The sequence below is a fragment of the Hipposideros armiger genome, unplaced genomic scaffold (assembly GCF_001890085.2).
Source record: "Hipposideros armiger isolate ML-2016 unplaced genomic scaffold, ASM189008v1 scaffold_155, whole genome shotgun sequence".
Lineage (NCBI taxonomy): Eukaryota > Metazoa > Chordata > Mammalia > Chiroptera > Hipposideridae > Hipposideros > Hipposideros armiger.
In genome coordinates this window covers 2,831,439-2,855,604 of record NW_017731505.1, presented here as the reverse complement: position 1 = coordinate 2,855,604, position 24,166 = coordinate 2,831,439, and the positions used below count along the sequence as shown (strand labels likewise).

Here is a 24,166-nt window from a genome sequence, read left to right as displayed (position 1 = left end):
TTCTCAGCTGCGGGATTCGAAGTTGATCTAAACACCCTTTCCAGACAGATGCACAAGCGTGAACACACGCACTTGTGCATGCACACACACACACACACACAGACTCATACTCTGAGAGAGAACATCCAAGAAATCCAGACACACAGTTTTAAATTACTAAGGGAAGAAAATGTCCTGACATCTTGAGCAACTAGAACCTGATGACCTAGAAAAGCAAAAAGCCATGTCCAGATGCCATGTGGTCTTTCCAAGGGGAAAAACCAAGAGTGTGTGCCTTTCAAATTAGTGGATTTTCCATTATTACTATTTTTCATTATCAATTTTTATTTTTTTTTAAAGATTTTATTTGGAAATTGGGGAAGGGAACAGTGTTGGGGAGTTGGGGAAGGAAACATTGTGTTTTTCTAGGACCCATCAGCTCCAAGTCAAGTAGTTGTCTCAATCCAGTTGTGGAGGGCGCAGCTCAGTGGCCCATACAGGGATCGAACCGGCAACCTTGGTGTTATGAGCCTGCGCTCTAACCAAGTGAGCTAACCGGCTGCCCCTATTTGTCTTAATTTTTAATTGCTAATTCTATGCAGAAGATGCTTTTTAATCATGGACTTCAGTACTGGATGTAAGACTCTTATAGCTCCTATATGTGGAAGTCTTTACATTGGGAACTTCACAGCGTGAAACACACAGTATCACACAGACCCTGAGCATTTTGGCCAAGATTTAGGTTGAAATGAGGTTTACCGTGGGCAGCCTGGAGGGGCCACCTCTGGTATAAGCTGATTGAACACTACGAGGACGGGAAAAGGTTTCATTTGTTTGATTTCTAAATTAAATGCCCGTGACTGAAGCATCCATTATCCTTTTCCCTGGTCGTAGAAATCCTGTCTTATGTGATGATGCAACGTTGCTTGTGCCCAGGTCAGCCAAGTTCCATAGGTGGGACTCCGGCGGGCCTGCTGCGATGGTTGGAGGCCCCAGGTTCCCGGGCAGGGGGCGACCCTAACGAGTGCTTGCATGCTGCCCTGTTCCCCGCAGCAGGAGCTCATCGAGAGCATCGGGCGCAAGCTGCACGTGCTTCGGGGAGCCCGGGAGAGCCTGCTGGAGGACATTCAGGCCAACAGTGCTCTTGGGGACGAGGTGGAGGCCATCGCTAAAGACGTCTGCAAACCCAACGAGTTTGACAAGTTCCGGATGTTTATCGGGGACCTGGACAAAGTGGTGAACCTCCTGTTGTCGCTGTCGGGTCGCCTGGCCCGGGTGGAGAACGCCCTCAATAATTTGGATGATAGCACTTCCCCTGGGGATCGGGTAGGTACAGATGTGTCTGACCTGGAAATCGGGGGCGGGGGGGGAGGTTTTCCTTGGGGTTGTTGAGTGAACCTCACAAAGCACATACAGGGGCCTGTCCAGCTTGTAGTGCAAGAGGATGCTGGAATGCGGAGGGCACTGTCTCTCCCTGTCACAGAGGGAGAGCCATGCAGTGAGTGACAGCCATTGTCACTGCGCTCCAGGGTCACTGTGACCTTCAGGGAGAACTGGGCATTCTTTTTGACATATTTTCACATATCCCCACTGATCACCACTAAGACCTTTCCTAGGAAATCATCTCTCTGAGACTTTCCTTTGCCCACATGTAAGTGCCTCAGTGCCGCTCACCCACTTCCGACAGACTGAGCCCTCACTGATAGCCATATTTGATTATTACTGTTGATGGTAACTACCAACACTGCAGCTAGTAGGCTAGAGAGAGTCTTAGGACTCGTCCAAGTCTTTTCCTCCCTTTCCCAATGTGGGAGACTAGGGACATTTCTCCGTGGGCCTGTATTTTAGTTTTTCCAAATGCAAATTGAGGAAAATGCCATCTACTTTATCGGCTTTACTTCACATCAGCAACACATCTAACTTGGTTCTTTGCACATAATAGGTCTTCACAGTGACCATCTTTGTAATAAGACATCTTAACTTCTCTAAAAGGGGGACAGAAAAGCCCCCCCCCTTCCCCTTTACTCCAGGCAAGAGTGGTTTGGGTTACAAAGAAAGATCTTAAAGAACGACGCTTTGAGATTGCTGCTCACCTGTGCTTAGCCTAGTCGTGAGTAACTACCATTGAACATACTTTATAAGGGTTTAAAAAGCAACTGGGGCTTCGGACCCTCATCCCCTTGGGTTATGTTCATATTCTATTTTGCTGTTTTTGCCATCTTTGCCAATCTTATCTGAAGGGACTTAGGAAAATAACATGAACGGGAAAGGGAGACTTAATGTACACATAAGTGGAAATTCTCAAGTGTTGATTTAAATGAAAAAATAGTATTGTCTTTGCAGTCAGCTCATCTTTCATCCACCTTTCCCTCCCCGTGTGTGGAACCAGTCAAGATTTAGAATGTTGGCGAGACAGAAGGGGTCACAACACTAGGGACTATGCATGCGGTCTTCCTGAGTACCAGGCCCTGTAGCCCTCACTACATCCCTAGGGGTCCGTTTTAGACAATGAGGAGTAGGCAGGTGGTTACTCCCCTTGGCTGTGCATAGCCGATGCAGTTTCACCTTCCACATCCCATTATCGCGTCCACATACAGTGCAGTGGCCGGGTCTCCATTGTAGCCAGCGTCGCATGAGAACCTCTGTGTCAGGTGGTCAAACCTTAGGAAGCTCAGCTTTTTCAGAGACAGATATGCCAACGAGTTAGAAGATGTGCAGTCAGGTTTCGGAAGGCTTCCTCCATCTTTTCAGGTAGGAAAATGAACACATGAACGGACACATGAAGCCCTCTGTCAGTCTCTGAGGCTTCTAGCCACCAGGGAGCCCCGCTGATTGTAGCCTGAACCAAATTTCTGGAATTGGTTAAGGTCTCTTTCCCTTTGGATTGGAACTCATTGGCTTTGCCTTGCCTCTTCCCATGCAGATACACCATACCTTTGTTTCACCAGCACCTGACGTTTGGGTGTCCCCCAGAAATAGGCAGGTACACCGCAAGGTTGTGTGGTCCGAGGCAGTTCCTAGAAGCCTCACTCCAAGAGCACTTTCTGTTTGCAGCTAACAACAGCTCATCCTTACCAAGCTCTTTCAGAGTGTCGGCATTTTGCAAAGTGTGGCCGCATCCTGGATGTACACACGTGGCCGTTAAGAACTGTCTTCGGCCAAGTGGCAAAGTGACAGGATAACAGGGTGCCTGTGTGACACCCAAATAAAAATCAGAAAGTCACAGCGAGTAGAGGAGTTCCTGGCCCCTCCCCCAGCCGACATTTGAAGACATGTAATGAGCTCATCTGTTCCTTTCTTAGATTTCATTACACTTGGGAAGTGTGGGGGATGGAAGGGCGTGTTCTGCAGGCAGAACATGGCTGTGAGTGCCACATTTTGGGAATGGGTCGCCTGTGTGCCCCAGAGCAGAACCCTTGAAAGGAACGAGGGAACCTGCCCCCACGGCCGTGCGTCTCTCTCCTATGTTCCCCTGCTCTCTCATGTGCCCTCTTTAGAAAGGACTCCTTCTCCTTTTGCCAGAAGGGTTTAGCAGTGCTGCCCTGGAATTCTGTTAGAATCTGTTCCTTGTACCCACTTGGCCACAGCCTTGTCAGGCCTTTGTCACACAGACGACCCCTAAGCCCTTTGCACCTTTTGAGCATTTCAAAATTCTGTAGTTTTTAGTCTCCTGCTTACTCTTGTGTGCATCATGGCTATTTCCAATAGCCATTCATGGCCGGTGGGAGCCGTCGCAGGTGGGAGGGGCCCAGGAGCGCTGCCACATTCACATATTTCCAGGCTCACCTTGTCAGACCTCTGCTCCCTAATTTAGGTTGGGGTCTCTGTCATCGGCCCAGTCCCCCAAAACCCCAGTCTCCGGTGTTTCCTCCAGCCACCACGTTCACCCTGGTCCTCACCGGGCTTGTCTGTCTCTGTCTCCCTTCATAGCAGTCACTGCTCGAGAAGCAGCGGGTCCTCGTCCAGCAGCATGAAGATGCCAAGGAACTCAAAGATAACCTGGACCGCCGGGAACGCGTCGTGTTCGACATCCTGGCCAGCTATCTCAGCGACGAGAGCCTAGCAGATTATGAGCACTTTGTGAAGATGAAGTCAGCCCTTATCATCGAGCAGCGGGAGCTGGAGGATAAGATACACCTGGGCGAAGAGCAGCTGAAGTGCTTGCTGGACAGCCTTCAGCCCGAGAGGGGCAAATAGGAGGCCCATCCCCAGCGGGGCGCGCACGGAGCCCGGACCTCCGAGCCCCATCCCCCAGGGTGCAGGTGGAAACCCCAGCCTGTATTGATGTCCTCTGGTGAGACTTCGCCCCTAGCGAAATGGCTGTCACAAAAGCAATAACTCTCGTGTTTATTTGGGATGGTTTATTTAATTGTCTAGTTTCTCTTTTGAATGCTGAGCAGAGTGACTCACGGTTAGCCATTTTCCTTTACAAGCGACAGCACAGGCCACTCGGCTCTGGTGGACGGCGAGTTTCTGCAGTGTAGACCGTGGGCTTCCGTCCCGTAGTGCATGCAAGGGGTGGTTGGCAGTGGCCGCCCGCCATTCCTCCCGTCTTCAGATGCCAAACCAACCACTCAGGAAGCAGCCGAGTGAGTCTTTAAGGGGCACGAGACGGGAAACCCCGGCGCACATCATCTCCTGTGATCCATCCGAGGCATGAGTTGCCTGCCATGTTCTCTCCGTGTCCGTCCAATGGTGTTGATCGTTCACTGTCTCTGTGTCATATAATGATGTTCTCTGACCCAGCAAAAACCATGATGATGATAATTTATTAACATTTCGGAGAGAGGAATAGCTTCCACGTGGTTAAAAAACCAACTGTGAAATGAATAACCTATGCGTTGGGTTCACGCATTCTAAAATGGCCACTTACATTGTGTGCATCCTTGAGAACACACCCACAAAGCACATAAGCTTTAGTACGTCTCACCTGACAGCACGACCCAAATGTTTTCCTGCGACGTAAAATGACTTGGCTCAAAGTTGTGTCCAGTAGTGATGTGCTTGTTAGATGTTTGTTTCTTGACACCAACCAACAGCATACTTCTTAAATTACTTTTTCCCCCAGAATATTTGTTTTGTGTGTGTAGGATCATTAATGAGCATTGGCTACTTTTCCATTTTCGCCTCTTTAAATCTGTCACCACGACGTGAGGGCCACGTTCCATGTATTATAGGAACCTTTCCTCTGGTTTTTCAGAGTTGCCGTGGACTATACAGTGTTGCTGCCACCGAGTGTACTCTGCCCTTTTTCTTGGTTGAAATTGCAAGGTTCTAAAGAGGGTCTATTCACTTAAAAACAAAACACTGTCTGTCATGCTGGCGATTTCCAGTTGACAAGTTGCAGACTGGGAGAAAATGTTTGCCAATCTTATATGTGACAAAGGAATTGTGTCCAGAATACATAACTCTGAAAACTCAACTGTAAGAAAACAAACAGCCCAATAAAAATGTGGGCAAAAGAATTCACCAAAGAGGATGAGATAGGGATGGGAGATAAGCATAGGAGAAAGATGGCCAACTACCAGTGGCTTGATTATAACGTACGTACTTTTACCTAAATCATCGTAGGCACATTTCTTCACAGATGCTTGTCTGCTTACATGCGTGATTAACAGTGGGAGAACCCCTCGGATGAGTTCATGTCAAGGTAGTATGTGGACATTTGTTTGATGGAGGGATCCGTTTAATCCTTGTTTCTCCTCATTCCCATAAAAAGTTTCCAACAGGTGGGGAGACGTCTCTTTGTCAGCAGTGACTGCTGCCTTAGCAAAACACACACACACACACACACACACACACACACACACACACACACACACACAAATGTCTTAAGGACCGTTGTCCTCGCTTCATGAGCCAGACTCCTGGGCCACTGTCTTGACATCAACGTGCCCTTAGAGGGGTCGAAACAGGCATACCTCAGCAATGCAGGCCAGAAACACTCTTTTTGGCAACCTACCCACGCCAGAAAGAGAAAGGCCTTTTTAGACGTTTTCATGCCTGTTAAGTTAAGCTATATCTGACTTGAAACACCTGCCAATGAAGTGCCCTCCTCCGTTCCACCTGGTGTAGTCACTCACTGTGAAAACGGGTCACATCCGAAAAGGTTGAGCTGGCTGTCCATGGACCTCCATCTTTCTCCTCCGGGGAGACAACCACACTGATTTCAGGGTGTTTGGTTTTTAATTTAGGCAAAGCTTTTCTCTGTGATTCTTTCCCCTCTGATGCAGTATTGTGATCGTTTATGATGATACGTGTGTAAAATGTGAATAATAGAATTTGTGTGTCTGTATCCAGCCTTTTGATGTCTTTTGAGGACTTTCGTATACATAGCAATATAGATGCTATCACCCTTTGAGCAAAGCACCTGTGATCACAGTGGTCCCGCCCACCCCCCTGGCTGCCTCTGACATGTCTGGTTAGCAGGGACCCAAAGATTTCAGTGAGTCATTGTACATAACGTTGTATATAGTTATCTTATTGCATATAAAAACAATCTGGTGCTAATGTTTCGCCCTTGACATCCGTAGGTGGTGGCTGATTCCTCACTCTCTGTCATAGCTCAGCCGTGGAACGTTCTGTATAGTGAGTTTTCAGTCAGGGCCATTGCCTGTGGCTTGTATCCTGCAGTTCACTGTGGAAAAATGTGTACAGATTTCATGCCCGACACTTAACCACTTACCTCCCAACAGATCACCCTGCTTGACATTAACAAAATAAATAGTGTCTTTGAGTGAATGGAGCGTGTCTTTGATTTACCTACATTACATCTCTTTATGAAGAATGAGAATGTCCTCATCATATGTCATAAGCCTTTGACTGTGTGCGATTGATTGTATGTGTGTAACTCCTTATGCTAGTCTAGTTAAGGCCAATCACTTTGCAGTCAGGAAAAGTCGGGACACGGGTTGTATCGGTTAGCTGCTGCTGCGGTAATGCTGTATAACAAACAGCTATAAAATCTTGGCAGTGTCCAGGGAAAAGTATTTCTGTAGCTTGTGAATTTGTAGATCAGCGGTTCTGCTCCATGAGCCTGTCATCTCCCTCGGGCCAGCAGTCTGGCCTGGGTGTGTCCATGGCAGGTGCACACGAGAACAAACCTGGTGACAAAGGTTCTTTTCATGTCTCTGGTCCTAGGACATCTACTAAGCTGCCACTGCTGGAGCAAGTCCCACTGCTCAACCCACAGTCGAAGGGAGTGGGACATACCCAACCTCCGTAGTGAAGGGAACTGTAAAGCCCTGTGGCCGGCCGAGTGTGGATACCAGGAGATGGGAAGAATTGGGGCTGTCAAAAGTATCCTGATTTGGGCCAGCCGAGTGGCGCGTTGGTTAAGAACTGGCTTGGGATGCCAAAGGGCCCTAGTTCGGATCCCACATATGAGGGCCAGTGACACTGCCCTCTACAGCTAAGATGCTGAACAGCAGCTCAACCTGGAGCTGGGTTGCCGTGGGTCACCGGCGACGGCGTAGGCTGCAGTCCCTGCTGCAGTGGGTTGCCATGGGCTACCGTGTGTAGCCAGCGGCCAGCGTGAGCGGCCAGCAGCTGCAGTGAGCGGCCGTCCAGAAGCTGGCAACTGATCTGCCTCGCCCGGGAAGAGCGCAATGATGATGCCAACTTGGGCCAGTGAAGCAACGTCTTCCACAACTAGACTGAAGAACAAAAAGACAGCAACTTGTCTGTTCCCCTTCCCCCAATTCCCCAATAAAAATCTTAAAAAAAAAAAAAAAGTATCCTGACCTGGAAGCCAAGTGCCTGCAGCCAAGCCACCTCTGTCACTTCCTAGTCGAATGGCCGCGAGCACGTGGCCTAGCCTCTCCAAGCCTCACTTTCCTCCTTTGTCATTGGAGAAGAGCTGTTGTGAGATCAAGTGAGCTGATCCATGTTAACATGCTTAGAGCTGAACTGGGTTCAGAAAAGTGCCTTGTAAGTGTTTGCTCTTCCATTTTCATCGCGCTAGCCTGGACCCAGAGGAAAAATCCTTCCCTGCCTCAGAAGCAGAATGTGAAAACCACCCAAGACACGGTGATAGCTTTTGGTTGCTGGGGGGATTTGAAGTGCTTCTGTTATGGAGCAGGTCTGTGGGACCTGACGGTTAGATGATCGAGAGGGAGGGGCTCCTTGAATAATAAAAATTATTCAAGGGGTGACTGTTTAGCTCAGTTGATGCAGCGTGGTGCTGATAACCCCAAGATTGCCGGTTCGATCCCTGCATGGGCCACTGTGAGCTGCGCCCTCCCTGAAAGAGTCAACTATGCCATTGTAGCATGAAAGCAATGTGTAACCAGTGACCATGGCTCTTCCCCAATAAAAATAAAAAAGTAAAAAATATTCAAGATGAGGTAGAAGAGTGAATATATTGAGAACAGGAAAACATTCACACACACTGCAGATTTTAAAAAGCGCCCAAGTACCATACACATTGTTACCGTTGGCTTCTTCCTGGCTACGTCAGCTTGTCTTTGAGTTCTGAAATGATCAGTTAATACAAAAGGGCAGTTTAAGCACAGCTGTAGGCTGCTGCTATGATGGGCTATGCAGGCGTGTGACCTGGTGACCCTTGTGCCACATCCAGTGTCCCACTGATGGTAACGGGTAGGTTTTGCCCCTGAGCTCCTGTGTGCTCAGACTGATGGAGTATATGCCTGACACTTTGGTGTGTGCTCTGGCGTGGGCTTTCGGACTCCTTTAGGACTAGCTGAGTTGGGTACACTGAGCCACACAGTCTACAGCAGGGGGACACATCACACTCGCTCCATTTTCCTGATTGCCACAGGCCTGTACCCTGCAAGCACAGGCATTCCGAGTGTTTCCTGCATCTCCCATTAAAAGAAAGCAGGGCGGCCAGATGGCTCAGTTGGTTAGAGCACGTGCTCTTAACAACAAGGTCACCAGTTCGACTCCTGGATGGGATGGTGGGCTGTGCCCCCTGCAGCTAGATTGAAAATGGTGACTGGACTTGGAGCTGAGCTGCACCCTCCACAACTAAGACTGATGGAAAACAACTTGACTTGGAGCGATGGGTCCTGGGAAAAACACAATGTTCCCCAATAAGGTTAAAATAAATAAGAGGAAGCAAAGCAGTGCACGGTGTTTATTCTTGTATATGCTGCATCTTGAATATTCACAACCCACATAAATGTATCCCACTAAATCCATGCTGTGTTCCCACTCGGCTACCTCTCTGCCAGATCCCGAAAACGCCTGTGATACCACGTGAAACGGGAGAGTGAGGTGGAAAGGAAGGTGGAGAGGAAAGAGATGGTGGACTTAACTGAATGCCATGAAAATACCTTTGGCAAATTACACCAAAGCATAGGATCGTGCGATCACATTGCTGGCTGGCCCCACCAGGACCTTGAAAGGACCAGGCCGTGAGAAGCTCTGCAGGTTAAGCTTATGAGCTGCATGGTGAACCCGTTCCTCAATTAAACCTGGTGATAAAATTCAGCCAAATGGTGTCATCCGCCTTAGCAAGGACCACGTAGGGGAGGCGGGGAAGCCCGTTCTCGTCTGCACAGTTGACAACTTCAGGAATGAGACAAGTGGACATTGCATGGAGGAAGCTCAAAGATGGACACGACCTCCCTTCTGAGACGTTCTTTTTAGAAACACATCACACAAACCCAAAGTGGGGGGGCTTCTTTCAAAACAAAGCAAAACTGACCAGTTCTTTTGGAAGGTGCTGCGGTGTTGAAAGATACACAGAGGTGAGGTTCAAAATTAGAGGAAACCAAAGGCAACCTACCTGACAGGATGTGCTGTGTGACCAGAGTGACTCCTGGGCCAGACGAAGGACCGTTGGTGAAGTTCTGTAGGTCATGGCATTGTGTCAGCGTTGATGTCTTGATTCTGTTCATAGTACCAGGGTATGTAAGTTTCTGTCTGGGTGTGTGTGGCCAGATCTCTGAGCTCTTTGCAACTTTCTTGTAAGTCTGAAATTATTTCAGAATGAAAACTTGATATATTTTTTTCCCATTTTTCGCCTCATCTAAAGACCTTTTTCTCATATCTCATCCTAACTTGAGTCCTTTCACCTGGTATCTTGAAAGGAGCTTTAAAGTGGAGTTCCAATATCGTATCAATAGACGGACCCAGCATAACATGGCTCACTGCCCAGTGGGGGTCGTGCTTGTAAGTGTTTCTAATCCCAGCGCCTGTGAGCCTGTGTACAGCAGGTCCTCAGATAGTGGTGTTTTGTTATAATGTTGATGAGAAAACGAAAATGTCTTTCTGGCTGGGCCACACTGTCTGCGTGAGGTTTGCAGGTCTCCCCAGGACTAAGTGGGTTTCCTCCGGGGACTCCGGTGTCCTCCCACGTTCCAGAGACGTGCACATGAGGTGACTATCCTGTCTCTCCATTGTCCCCATCTGAGTGAGTGGGTGGGTGTGAGAGGCCCTGAGATGGAAGGGCGTCCTGTCCAGGTGGGTCCGGCCTGGCACCCTGAGCTGCTGGGAGAGGCTATGGCCACCCGGGCCCCTGAACTAGAATCCATTATCTGACTTGTTTTGATTCATCTTTCTCAAATGTGTGTATAGCTCACCTTCATTTCAAAGTTTCATATTAGAAATGTTTGGGGTCTTTATTTAGAAATATGCTGTAGGAACTTTTGTTTGTCTCAATTAGCCAATGGTAAAAGGTGGTTTCATTTAAAGTCAATTTCCAAGACCCTATGGACGATGTGAAGTGAGGACTTACTGTATTTCTCTCCAACGGATTCTTGGAGCATGGGTAAGATTCCAAGGAAGCCTCTGATAAAGAACGCTATTTAATTTTTCACTCAGCTTCCTGAATATGTTTGAGCTTGGATTGCCTCCACCCCATGTTTAAAAATTTAATACCGGTCAAAATGCCAACATGTTGACAGACACAGTTCTAACGATGGCAACTACTGGTGACAATGTAGGAGTTGAGTGTTGAATTTAAAGGCTCCTGTCCCCTGGGATGGAGGGAGCACCCTATGGCTGTCTCCGTAAAAGACCATGGGCTTTAAATTTGATTTTGTATCCGTTCTTATCCCAATAAGCTTTGTGCATGATAGAAAATACGCAAACACACACATACACACGTGTATGTGTGTATCCATAGCTAACTATATATTTAAGCAATATCTGTATCAGGTACATAGCTGGAATTTTGTACTCTTTACAAAGAGCCACCTACCAATAGTGACACAGCAGTAGATCGAAGCTCTCCATGTACAGCTGCACACCTCATATCTATTACTCCCATCCTGTGGCCCCACCTTCCCTACTGCCAGCTCCACCCTCTGGTGTGCCAGCTGCCTGTGGCACCATCGCCAGGATTGGCTCAGGGGAAATGAAGTCTAACAGGCAGTACCCTATTTCGTCCTTACCGTTGTCATTTTCCTTTCTGTACAGGGAAGGACCTGAAGGGTCTTCAGAAATACAGTCCCATGTAAGGTAATACATTCACATATCTCCTCTCCCCTCCCTCGCTCCCTCCTTTTTTTCCCCCTCCCTCCATCTCTCCCTTTTCCTTTTTTTTTATATTGTCTGTTTTTAACTTCTTTTTTTAAGTTTCAGGTGTACAAAACAATGTAACAGTTAGACCTTTACACCCCTCACAAAGCGATAACCCGCCTCCCCCAATCTACTGCTCCTCTGACATCGTATAGAGCTGTTACCATTCCATTGACTCTATTCCCTAAGAAAACAGGGTTATACTGATGAGATTTTTGAAATCTGCTTTTTTACTTAGCAACATTGGGAACTCTTTCCTTTAATTATTCAACGTAATGTTGGGTTTCTGGGTAATATATTTCATTATTAGGATATAAAGTGGTTTACTGAATGTGTTCTCTAAATGGGGTTTTTAGGATTTTTTTCTGTTTGTCCCCGTTATAGCCTCAGTTATAAAGTTCATTCAGTGCGTTTCTCACATCTTTGACCATACCTCTGTTCATTTTGGGGGGAATAAATTCTTTGTCATTGAAACACTGTAGGCAAAGGATTCCAGTGGCACTTTGAATCCTATGTGCTGGCTGGCTGACATCGTGTGCCCTTTTTGGTAGCCTCATTTCTTATAGAAGTCCCATTTGAAGCTGTCCCCAACCTTAGGCCAATTTCTCAGTTAGGAATTATCTTTCGTGTTGCATACTATCTTACTCATGTGTGCCATGTTCCAACAATCCTGTTATTCAAGATTCAACTAGAAGGAGGTCATGTCCCACAAATTAAGGTATGTGTTAGGTGTCCGTGGCCTTTCACTGCTAGATCTCACCCATGTGGGTGCCACTTCTGCTAACACCAGCGTGGATATGTCGTCATTGCTTATTTTAAAATGTCATTCCCTCCAGGTGATGTGTTAGATGCCGTTTCTGGGGGACCAGAGAGACAGTGATTGGGAGACAAGTCTAAGGTTAGTGAGATCTTGAAAGAGGACTGTGGTGGTCCATTACTGAACATAAAAGCTGATAGACAAAGAAGGTACCTGATAAAGAAAAAGACAGTGCAGTGGTCAACCAAGAATGCATGTTGTCATGGTAACAGAACCTTGGAGGTGGTGGGTGAGGTAACAGTGGAAGGCGGAGAAGAGCTTGGAGGTGAAAGCCAGGGTCGCAGTGTGGCTAAGGGTCGTCTGCCTGAAGAGTGGAGCCAGCCAGGAAGGCGTCAGAGGCTGCGTGTGTGTGTGTCAGCAGGGCTGGCCCATCAGCTCGCCGCCCAGACCTCCTCCCCAGACTCCTGCTCCCTTGGAGATGCATCACTGGTTCGTGAAGGCTCAGCCTTCTTTGTTATGTATGTTTCATTGTGGTAAAATAGACAAAAGTTATCATAATTACCATTTTTTAAGTGTACAGTTCAGTGGTATTCAGGATAGTCAATAATGTTGCATAACCACCACCTCCAGCACGTTTTCACCTTCCCAAATGGAAACTCTGTCCCCATTGAACAGTAACTCCCCCTTGTCTTCTCCTGAGCCCCGGGCAAGCACAATTCTGCTCTCTTTCTCTATGAGTTTGACTTCTCTAGGGACCTCATGTAAGTGGAATCATACAGTATTTGTCACTCTGTAACTGGCTTATTTCACTACGCATAATGTCTTCATAGTTCATCCGTGTTGTAGCTGGTGTCAGAATTCCCTTCCATTCTGAGGCTGAATGATATTCCATTGTGTGCATAGACCACATTTTGTCCATTCATCGATGATGGACATTTAGGCGGTGTCCACCTCTTGGCTATTCTGAATAATGCTCCTTTCAAACATGGGGGTGCAGATGTCTGCTTCAGTCCCTCATTTCCCTTCTTTTGGGTGTATATCTAAAAGTGGAATTGCTGAATCTGGGGATAAGTCCATGTTTAATTTTTTGATTCTTCGTTGTGTTTCTTCAGTCCTTTATTACTTTTTGACTGCTTGGCCACACAAGGGTTTCGTTTCACTCACTCTCAATGATTAATTGGCTGTATCTTGCTGTTACATTTCGGGGCCCATTCCTGGGTCTCTTCTGACATAGATTCAGGTAGCACCGTGTCAGTCTTACTCACCAGTGAAGACTAGAGGTAGAAGGAGTTAACCTGTCATTGACCACAGCGCCCTTCCCACCAGGCCATCTAATCCTATTTAGAGCCAAGTGAATTCTCCCTACCTGCTGCAGCCTGTGCACATACACCATTGTACATCATCATGCTCCCTAGTTGTTTTTCTTAGGTTATTGGTATTTTATTGCCCTATATCAAGTCTGTTTTACATCCTCCACAAAGCCCACCTCCCTCAAGACTGCGTCTCTGCGTGTGTCTTCATGACCTCTTTCTCCTTTATATTCTCCAATTATCCGATACCTGTGTCCCTCAAATTTAGTGTCCTGGGCTCGTGGGGGAAAAAAATCTAACATTCTCCGGGGAGAGGGAGCTTTATGCCATTGGACCCACTCTTAGCAAATAGGGAATCTTAACTGGAGCCAAGCACGCATCAGAACTCAGGCTCAGTGTGACATATATATTGCAAATGTTAAAGGAAGCTAACCTAGAACACTCCATTTGAAAGGGTTCCCGTTTTAGGGAAAGCATTTCAGACTTCATAGAGCTGTGTTTAATTCAAAGGATGGAAATCCCTAGGTTTTTCAGGTTATGAGGCAGGGTCTGGTTAGAATACTTATATTTTAAACTTCACGGGGCCAGGAAATAACCAAAAAAACTACAATTAAGATCAGTGCTCCTTGTTGTCAAGATTGCTGTAGTCTTGAGAGTACATCACGATTCTAGATACACAGCTATCAAAACCCAGACAGACAAGCGGTAACACGTGTTACAAGGAGGGATGTGTTGCTGGTGGGATCGTCTGATGGTGCCACCACCTTGGAAAACATTGGTGGGTCCTCAAAATGTTAAACATAGAGCTACCTTATGACCCAGCAATGACACTCCTAGGTACATACCTAAGAGAAATGAAAACATACCTCCGCACAGAGACTTATACATGAATGATGCTGCTATGAACTTTAAGTGAGAACAACCCAACTGCCCATGAACTGCTACATAGATAAACAAACTGGTATATCTATGCAGTGGAATATTATTGGGCCATGAAAAAGAATGCAGTGCTGATACATCTATGGAGATGAACCCCTTCTCCCGCAAACCATTATGCTCAGTTAAGAGCCAGACCCTAGGGTCACAGATTGTATGCTTTCATTTCTATGAAATGTCCACATAGGCAAATCTATAGACACAGGACAGATAGGTGGTTGCCAACCACTGGGGAGAGGAGGTAATGGGGAGTGGCTACTAATGGGTACGGCATTTCTTTTTAGGGGATGAGAACATTCTGGAATCAAGATAGTGGTAATGGTTGCATGATCTTGCGAATATACAGAAGTCCATGGAAATGTACACTTTAAAATGGTGAATTTCATGACGTGTGAATTATATCTTGATAAAGCTGTTTAAAAAAAGAAAAGACAGCAATGGCCAAAGTGTGCCCAGGAAATAATGAGGCAGGCTCCTACGAGCCACTCCAGGACAATAGCTTTTCTTTATGATTCTCTTAGGTGGCTCTTCCTTTCAGCAAACAGTAGAGAACCCCTAAAATGGCTGTACTTTCCATTCAGGTCCACATCACCAAATGGGCTCATTATTCCAAAATTTTCTTAAAAGGTTTCAAAATGCTAGATATGTGCATATGTAGTTTGCAAATGGTACTACATAAGTGACCCATAAGACTTAGAAGAGGTGACACCCAGGCTATCACAGCAGCATCCTTCCAAGTCTTATTGGCCTTCGCAGATGGTGGGTTGGAAGTGGCCTATTAGAAGAAGCCATTGGCCCAGGTGTGAAGGCAGTATGAAGTTTCTGGGGCATGTAATCCTGGAACGAGGGGCGAGAAGAATCTCTGGAGCCAAAAACAAATATGAGCATCTGTCCACCTCTACTCATTAGGTCATTGAGTTTTGTAACACTTATGTGAGAGTGAGAATGGTGTCATGTTTCTTATGAGAACCCTGTGGTGTGAGTTACAGACACTCTAGGATTCTCTATTAGTAAGCTCTGATCCAACAGGTTATCAGCACTGGGCTGGACATATAATTATCAAAATTATTTTTTTAGCATGGACATCGTAATTTATGCTACCACTTCTTCTGCAGCCCCTCCGGTCTTCCATTCTTTCTGTTCCAGCTTGGGGTGCATGGCCACAACCGCTCCCTTGCAAACTGCCTTCACCCCTCCCCCACGGTCCCCCCTTCAAAAAACCACCTAAACCAGCAGACACCGTGTCACTGTACGTTCTCATTCCATTGGGTTTCTCAGCAAGAGGAGGGGGCTAGAATGCAAAACAGTTTTGAGGAACCCGCTGATTTGAGTTGAGGAGAAAGTGACTTCTCTGAGGTGGCTTTGCCAACCCCAAAGGACTGCCTAGCTTTGGAGACAGTGTGTGCTCCCACCTCTGGGACTTCAGTGGGAGCCTGCAACTTTAACTCGTTAATTAATTTTGATGTCCTCCAAAGCATTGTTCTCAAGAATGGACCACACAAAAGATGGGTAGGCTTGAAGTGTCCCAGGCCCCTTGGCAGCAGAGTGAGCTAATTTCTGAGTCTGTGCCAGCAGAGGTGGGATGCCATCTCTTTCACACAGTTGAATGTCCCCTTTGAACAACACATTCAGGTACCTTGAACATTTAAATCCTTCTTTCCAACCCACGTGCTCCAGGAGCGGGCTCCCAACTGGCAGTTCCTAGTCATGTAACAAAATAAAACAAAACAAAACACAGTTAATTCAACTCACTCAGCCCCACAGCCAATGTGCCATTTAAACTGTTCCTTCAAAATAATTTGTTCAGGATTATATGGCCCAAAAGAACGATCTTTATAAGTATGGCATCTTCATGAACCTTCTGGCCATGACAAGGAATTTCTGGTATCAATCAGGGAGACCTTTCGCTCTCCCTCCCACGTGGGACCCTCCCATAATAAAGGGTGGACCCCTCAATGCTCTCCAGGACCTGGCTTCAATGTCCTCTCCTGCGCAACCTTCGTTTATTTCTGTTCTGTCACTGTATGTGCCTCCATATTTCTCCTGTTGAAGATGGAATGGACTTTTTACCTTCAAACAAGGAGACTCAAAGCCCCGCCTCCTCCCTGCACAGCCCCCCCATCCCCCACCCCCACCCCCGTGCATCTGTCGCCTCCCGCCACACGCCTCGCTCGGCGCCACCTCGGCCTCCAGGGTTTTGCAATGCTATCGGGTGCCCTGCTGAGGCCACTTCACTGCCCCAGCGCCTCTCCAGCCTCTTCAGCACCGACCGCCCCCAGCTTTGGTCTCCCAGGAGCATGAAATGGACAGCTAGCTCATCACCCACCTGCTGGACAGCTACGCGGCCCCGCGCCGGCCTGGGACCGCCCTCCGCCCGCGCCCTCGTCGCCCTCCTCCGTGGACGAGGGCTGTTTTGTTACCCCACCCGCAAAGGGGCCCGGACTCGGCTTGCCCGCCTCCAGACCAGCCACCACAGCATGTCGCCTGGGCCCTCTTCCCCGCACCCCGACGGCGAGCTTAGCAACAGGGAGCTGGTGCCCATCCGCCGCGAGCCCCAGCACCCACAGCACGTTGCCACCCCTCTGCCCGCCGGGGCTGCACTGCCGCAGAAGGCGGGACGGCACGGCTCGAGCGCCACGCGCTGAGCACCACGCGGGTGCAACTGCAGGACCACGCCAGCGACAGCCGAGTGCTGGCTGGAGCACCTTCACCTTCCAGCCGCGCCAGCTCCGGTGCCTCTACTGAGCATCCGCAGGCCGAACAAGAAACCCCTCGCGGACCCCCAGCCTCTGTCGGGGCCCCTCCCGCACAGCCCACGTGCTGGAGGCGCGCCCGCAGCCTTTCCGGGGCTGGACAGCGCAACCTCCCTCCTCCTAAAGTGTGTCATGTGGGATGATAGTCTCCTCTTCCACCCACTCGATTTCCCCGTCTCTGGTCCTCTTACCCGCCTCTGAACCTCCTCCCGCCCTTCACCCTCCCTCCTTGTGGCTGCCGTGCCCTGCGTCTAACCCTCCATGTCCCCATCCTTCCTTCCCTGGTTCCCGTCCCCATCCCTGCCCTGATAGTCCCCTGCACCCTTGCCCTCCAGGCCTCTACCTCTGGCCCACTCCTATTTCTCAGGGTCTCCTCTTCCACTCTGAGATCCGGCTCTTTCCTCACCTTTCATTCCCACTTTACAAGCCTCACCCAATCTCAAGTTTGGCACTGCGGTCGCTCCTGCTCCCGTATTATTCATTCCCAGTAATTCCCTCCCAAATGGGTGGGGTAGGGGGAGGGGCCGAGACTAAAAGTTTCCATCTCCAGTCTGGCCCTTCCCTCTGCCCAGGAGCTGGGCTCCTTGTGTGTTCCTTAGGCCTGGACAGGTCAAGATGTGGAAGAGGACTACTGTCAGATGTGAGGTGGAGAGAGAAGGTGGAGGGGGCCAGGGAGAGACGCAGCCTACTGGGAATGGAGACAGGGCAGACAGATTGACAAACTGTAGGGAGCAGGGCACCATGGGAGCTGGTACCGTGCTTGCTCAGAGAGGCCCAGCCCAGCTCCTGCTGAAGCCTGGAGTCTGCCCCCACTTTCCTTTCCTATAACCCCACCTCCCAAATCTCTTCCTGAAACCCACCCCTCTGCAGGCCCTAGATTCTGAAGGGCTCAGCTAGTACTATGCTCTCCTACCCCCAACATGTCACTCCAGGAGTAGAGGCGGGGCAAGGCCCTGCCATCCTGGCCATCTGTTCTCATGCCCAAGGTGCTAGAACTATTAATAACTTAGGAGAGATACAGGCCCGAGGGCCTAGGCAGGGCAAGTGCACACCCTGGAGTGAGAATGCGGACGAATGATGCTGGCTGGGGGGAGGACAAGCTGTGGGGTGAGGCCATCTCAAGACTGACAGCTCAGCCTTCCTCTGGCCTCTGGCTTTGTCTTTCACACCTGCCCGGGATGCCTAGCAAACCCTTTTGGGTGGGAGGCCAGGAGTGTCCCTGTCCCAATTCCCACATAGTCGCTCCCCAGGTCAGAGTTCTCTGGGGGACCTTCCTCGTTTTCTACCCCAGTGCTCTTTCCTTTCAAAGCGACCCCTTAGTCACTTCACAGCGAGACTAGGGTCTTCGGCACTTCCAAGACCTGAGACTCCCTCCAACTCTTCTTGATACTCTTTTGGCTTTGATGCCAGATGGGGCCGGGCTCAATCCTGGGCAGCGCCCATGATCCTTCTGGTAGGGGAAGACTGAGTTACAGGGCATTTGGTTGACATTTCAAAAAGGCCCCTTCTTTCCCGGTATTTCTGGAGCACCTGTAGTTCTCGAACGCTCTGCAATCTCATCTCCTGACTGGTTGCAAGGCTCACAGGGTTTTGTGCTTTCCTATAAACCCCATAGCATTGGCGTGTGGCACTATTTTAAGGGTGCATAGATTTCTAAGAGCCAACACGACTCAGTGTCCTGAAGCCTGAGACCCCATCATACTGTATTGACATTGTGTATGTGCCTCTCACTGTGAGCATGCTTCAGGATTTATTTTTTTTTAAACCACAGAACTTGAATACATGGGGGAACCAGAATTCACAAAATCCTCTGCCACCTTAGATAGGAGGGGGTTAGAGAGTCTATCTTGACTGATGTTTTCAGAGACCCTGGAGAAGCCTGTTACAGTTGGTGAGTATTCATTAATGTCAAGACTACCAGCACTTGGCCAAAAGTGAGCAAGTCAGAGTGACCTGTTTCAAGAGTGAGTCCCAATGACATCAAAGGGCGACTTATAGTCATTGCCCAATATGTCTGAATGCTCTCTTCAAAGTGGGTGTCGCTTTCCAGCATTTGCCATCTGGCCCCTGCAGGGTATCGTGTGTACACATACTGTTTTGGCATGTGCCTGCTTCTGGGTCCCTGCCTGCAACACTGATCAATGTGCTCTTTCCCATATAACATCTTAGGTGCGAGAAGGACCCCACCAGAGCTCTTAGATGCCTCCTCAGATCCATGTGGTTTTATGTGAAGGGACCAAGTGCACACATTATGACCCCTTATACCTTCCCACTTGCCCTGCCATCTAGTTCCAAGTGGAACCAAGTTGGGTGTTTTGGGTTGAGACTGGCTGAAATGAGGAGACTCTGGTTGACCATGTTGTGACATATCAACAGACTCAAGGACACAACCACCTCAACCAGTCCAGTGGTGTCACTGTGTATGTGTGTGACAGGATTCTGATCGTTAGAGCATAATGTTATTCCTCTGTGTGGGGGGGAAATAAAGAAAAACAAACAAAAATTTATTTAAAGAAAAAAAAGGCACTAGTAACTCCAGTCATCAGATGCATCTTCTTTTGTTGTATTTTTCCAACATAGTTTATGCTGGGCAAAAATAAGGTCCTACTACATATTCCAGTTTTGTTATCTGCATGTTAGGCCCACCCACCCTGGACGTTTTCCCATGTTGCTAAGTACTAATCCACTTTAATGTTTGCTAAGTGTTACGGTAAGTGAATGACTTATTACCTACTAGATACTGCAGTGTCCTTAGGTACCAGAATTAATTAATCCTCCATTGCTTCACAAATTTAACAAAGTATTTTTTTAATCGCTTTCCTTATTTCCTTGCTCATGGCAGAAATACCTGAAAACCTTGAACAGCCAGACATCATTTATAAAAGTCATAGTCTGAGGTCCTCAGCACAGTACTGAGTGAAGGAAGCCAGGAATACTTACTGTGTGATTCCCATCCTGACAAACGGGCAAAATTGAACCAAGACATTTGGGGATGCATGCTGAGGTGACAAACTAAAGGCAGGTAAGGAAGCAGTGATATACAGACCATGTCATGGAAAATCTCTTGTTTATACAATAGAGTGGTAAAATCGGTCAACTGCACATATAGTTTATATTCCCCAAATAGAGTAACTAAAATATTATATGTGACCACCATAACTGACCCTATAAGTAAAACGAATGGCAATACTGAATACAAAAATCACAAAACCCACTAACCTTAAATGGTGCATATCACAGCATACAAACTCTCATCTCCCTATGACCTATTCAAACTATAGACAGCAATTTTTTAAGCTACTCTAGCATTTATACCCTAATTAGAAATTTATATGAAACCCAATTTAATGTTCCAATATGGAACTAAGCCATATAATTTTCCAACCCAGAAGCATCCCAGCATCCTGTAATAAGAAATATTATCCCCAGCAGCTATGTCCATGGGTAAAAGCATCGTGGAGCAGCATCTCAGGCACCATATGAACCAGAGCAATATCCATGCATATGTCAGCAGCAAATGCCAATGTCCACCTAGAAACATTTACAGCATAAAGACCAATGAGAATTCCAGTTGCCATTCCAAGATATGCGAGCATGGCTGACAAAGCGTTATAAAGAACAGCCTGCTTAACAGTCATGCCAGCCTTCAGGAAAATAGAAACGTGGCCTAATTCATGAAGCAACTCATGACACAAGGCAGCAACAGAAGCACTAAAACCACTTGATAGACCTTCAGTCAAAGCAGCACCAATTGGGTGGATGGTTGACTCAGTTGGCTGGAGCATGGGCTCATGGCGCCAGGGTTTCCTGGTTTGATTCCCACGTGAGCCAGTGGGCTGCGCCCTCCACAACTAGATTGAAAACGACTTGACTTGGAGCTGATGGGTCCTGGAAAAAACACACTATTCCCCAATAAAGTTAAAAAAAAAAAGCAGCAGCACCCATTGCTAGGCCATTGCTGAAATTGCATAGGCCGTCGCCCATTATCACCATCCACACCAATGTGGCAAGGCTGGCACCTTTCAGGTCCTCCTGAGAGTAGCGCTGACCGTGACTGTAGGGGTGGTGGTTTTGGTGCTGTGGGTGATGGAGAATAGGATGGTGGTGAAGGAGATCATCTGATGGACATGTGAATGGCATTTATTCTTGCACCCTCTGGGTACGTATTCATTATAGACCTCTTGTGGATGAGCGGGAGCTATCATGGCCTCTTCTTCCAAGACTGCTGGCTGTTGAGAATCAAAGTGGGAGGGCCCTTTGAGTCTGCTTGTCAGTAACCTTCAGGTCGATCATCTGCATCTACTCTCTCCTCATTTGTTGAAATTTGAGATTCATGCTTGGACAACTTCTTCTCCACATCATCCTCAGGTTTTTTTATCTGATTCTCTATTGGAATAAAAGTCACCTAAGGGCAGGGTATGTACTTAACTTGCCCAGCTCTTGGTAGTGGGACTCCTAGACAGTGGGTGAAGAACCAATGCCTCTAATATGAAATGTAGAAAAGGCACGTGCATCTTTCCTGGTGTCCCCTAGGTCATCTCCAAATCTTTGAAAAAAAAAAGATTTTATTGGAGTATTGGGGGGGGAACAGTGCTGGGGAATTGGGGAAGGGGAACAGCCAAGTTGTTGTCCATCAATCTTAGTTGTGGAGGGTGCAGCTAGCTCAGCTCCAAGTCCAGTCGCCATCCAGCCACCCATCAGCATCTCGCAGCTGCTCAGCTCAAGGTGCTGTGCTGAATCTTAGTTGCAGGTGGGCATAGCCCACTATCCTGTGCTGGGAGTCAAAATGGCAACCTTGTTGTTAGGAGCACGTGCTCTCACCAGCTGAGCCATCCTGCCGCCTATTGGCAACTCAGCAGCAGCTCAGCTCTGGTGCAGCTCACTGGCTCATGAGGGAGTCGAACTGGTGACCCTGTTGCTCAGAGCTTGTGCTCTTAACCAACTGAGCCACTGGGCCGGAATGGTCATCTCCAAGCTTTTATATACAAATGTTCATTGCAGCATCATTTGTAAGAGCCCAAACTTGGAACCCATCCAAATGCCCAAAAACTGATGAATGAAGAAACAAACTGTGGTACATTCATGCAATTGAACACCGCTCTGCAGTTAAAACAAATAATCTGCTCACATGGCCACAACATGGAGGAACCTTAAAAACATCATGCAACATCAGCAGGTCCCAATGTAAAATAACATTCCTTGTACGATTCTAGTTAGATTTCTAATCATGGCATGTGGCTCCATTGTAAGAATAGAGCAGAAATTATTTAACCAAGCCTGACTGTGGGACTTGAAGTTGTTTCCCATTTTTTTAATGCTACAAAGAGTGCTGTGATGACCATCTTTGCCACTCACTATTTGTGGCCAATCTTCATTGTGTCTTTGGGCAACCGCCAGCAAGCGGAACTGCCTGTTTCAAGGTTGGTGCATTTTAAGGCTTTCGGTAAATATTGCCCAGTGGCCCTTGAAAAAGTGTGCTTAGTCTGCACACCTGCGGGCAGAGCGTGAGGGTCAAATGTCTCCATTCTCCAATATAGCACTTCCCTCTCCAAAACAGCACTGCTTCCCCATGGGGGAGTCGGTTCCAGGCCACAGGGTCCCACCTTCACCATGCCCTGTATTTGTTTGCAGTTGCCTTCGGTACACGGCCACCATGAACTTGCTCATCAATTGCGCCAACAGCCAAGTAGTGGGTTTCGTTGTCGCCACCGCAGGATGGGTCCTGTCCATCACAAGCATGGGACACGTCGAGTGGAGAATGTGGTACATGAACAGCAGCTCCTACTCAACCCCTAGCCTGGCCTGTGTGGGAATGTGGAAAGTCTGCATGTACTACTACATCAGCTACTTTGAAAGGCCCACATCGTGCCACCTTTACACCTATCGTGATGCCTACCTCCCTGTCAGTATTCGTGTTGGTCAACACCTGCTGCTGGCTGCCAGCATCCTGGGGCTGCTAGGGAAGGTCTCCATTATCATTGCGCTGAGGAAGGTGTTCACGAGAATTCACCTGAGGAGGGGCATCTGCCATCCATTTGTTGTTTCAGGAATTCTGAACATGGTGGCCAGTACCTGTATCTTAATTGCTGTCATCTGGAATTACAAGTCTGTGATGAATGAAGAGGGTATATCCTTCCCACCATCTTTCCATGTGCCCTTCAAGCCCGATACACAGGAAAATGGCAATGCCATGCTAGCGGCGTGCCTGGCTTCCTTCATGATGATGTTAAGTGGGCTGTTTCACCTCACTTATAAATGCTCCCTGCACAACCCAGTGCATCCTGAAGATTTCGAACTGTAAGATGCCTGGTTGTGTTGGCTTTGCAAACCCCAGGTTACCAGGAAGTATCATCAGGGTGCTCTATGACGTTTCCAGGGACTGAAGACAGCTATTTTCTTTTGTTATCTTCTGTGTCCAAATTTGTTTCCTCGATTGGTGGGTTAAGTTATGGAACTTCCATTTAAAAAATAAAAAATCTTGCCCACCTACCAGTTGGTCTTAATGGACCTGGATTTAATAAACCTAGTCTATGCAAATAAGAGTTCCTGAGAGTCTTGCATCTCACTCTTAAACTTCTGCTAGAAACAACTGACATTATTTCCTATGGTGTGGTAATAATATCTATCATATAAAATTTTCCCAAATGGGCTCAAGTCAAAAGAATAGTATATAAGAAATCCCTCCACATCAGTTACCAGACTCCACAGTTATCAAGAGTAGGCCCTCTGAGCATTATCTCTCCTTTCTTTCTTCCTTTTTAATCTGTTTTTTTCCCAAAAGATTTTAAAGCATACCCCATAAATCATGTCCCTTTTATCCCTCTGCACTTCAATATTACTCTCTAAAAAAGATGGATGTTTCCTTGCACAAACCGTATTGTACCTTAAAAACGTGAACAATTATTGTTTGTTATCATCAAATACTTAGAATTTTTAAATATCTC

At 47.6% G+C, this 24,166-nt stretch overlaps 2 protein-coding genes and 2 pseudogenes across 7 annotated transcripts in view; 3 read left to right on the top strand and 1 right to left on the bottom strand.

Annotated features, from left to right (window-relative positions):
• Positions 1–6,720, top strand: part of SHROOM2 (shroom family member 2) — a 64,221-nt gene extending 57,501 nt beyond the window's left edge. For 4 of the 6 annotated variants that reach the window (XM_019651198.1, XM_019651199.1, XM_019651200.1 and 1 more), the window contains 2 exons: positions 1,033–1,305; positions 3,910–6,720. In XM_019651198.1, coding sequence (XP_019506743.1) covers positions 1,033–1,305; positions 3,910–4,176 — 540 coding nt within the window. In that variant the 3' untranslated portion in view covers positions 4,177–6,720. The remainder of the gene's footprint in view (positions 1–1,032; positions 1,306–3,909) is intronic. The other 2 variants (XM_019651197.1, XM_019651196.1) reach the window with 2 other exon arrangements.
• A 3,990-nt stretch (positions 6,721–10,710) lies between these two features.
• Positions 10,711–17,365, top strand: LOC109387364 (tumor protein p53-inducible nuclear protein 2-like; annotated as a pseudogene).
• A 2,812-nt stretch (positions 17,366–20,177) lies between these two features.
• CLDN34 (claudin 34) lies at positions 20,178–23,643 on the top strand. Its single transcript, XM_019651192.1, has 2 exons — positions 20,178–20,244; positions 22,854–23,643. The coding sequence occupies exon 2, from the start codon at positions 22,876–22,878 to the stop codon at positions 23,521–23,523; it is 648 nt and encodes a 215-aa protein (XP_019506737.1). The 5' UTR covers positions 20,178–20,244; positions 22,854–22,875; the 3' UTR covers positions 23,524–23,643.
• Positions 20,543–22,747, bottom strand: LOC109387363 (zinc transporter ZIP6 pseudogene; annotated as a pseudogene).
• Positions 23,644–24,166: the final 523 nt, after the last annotated feature.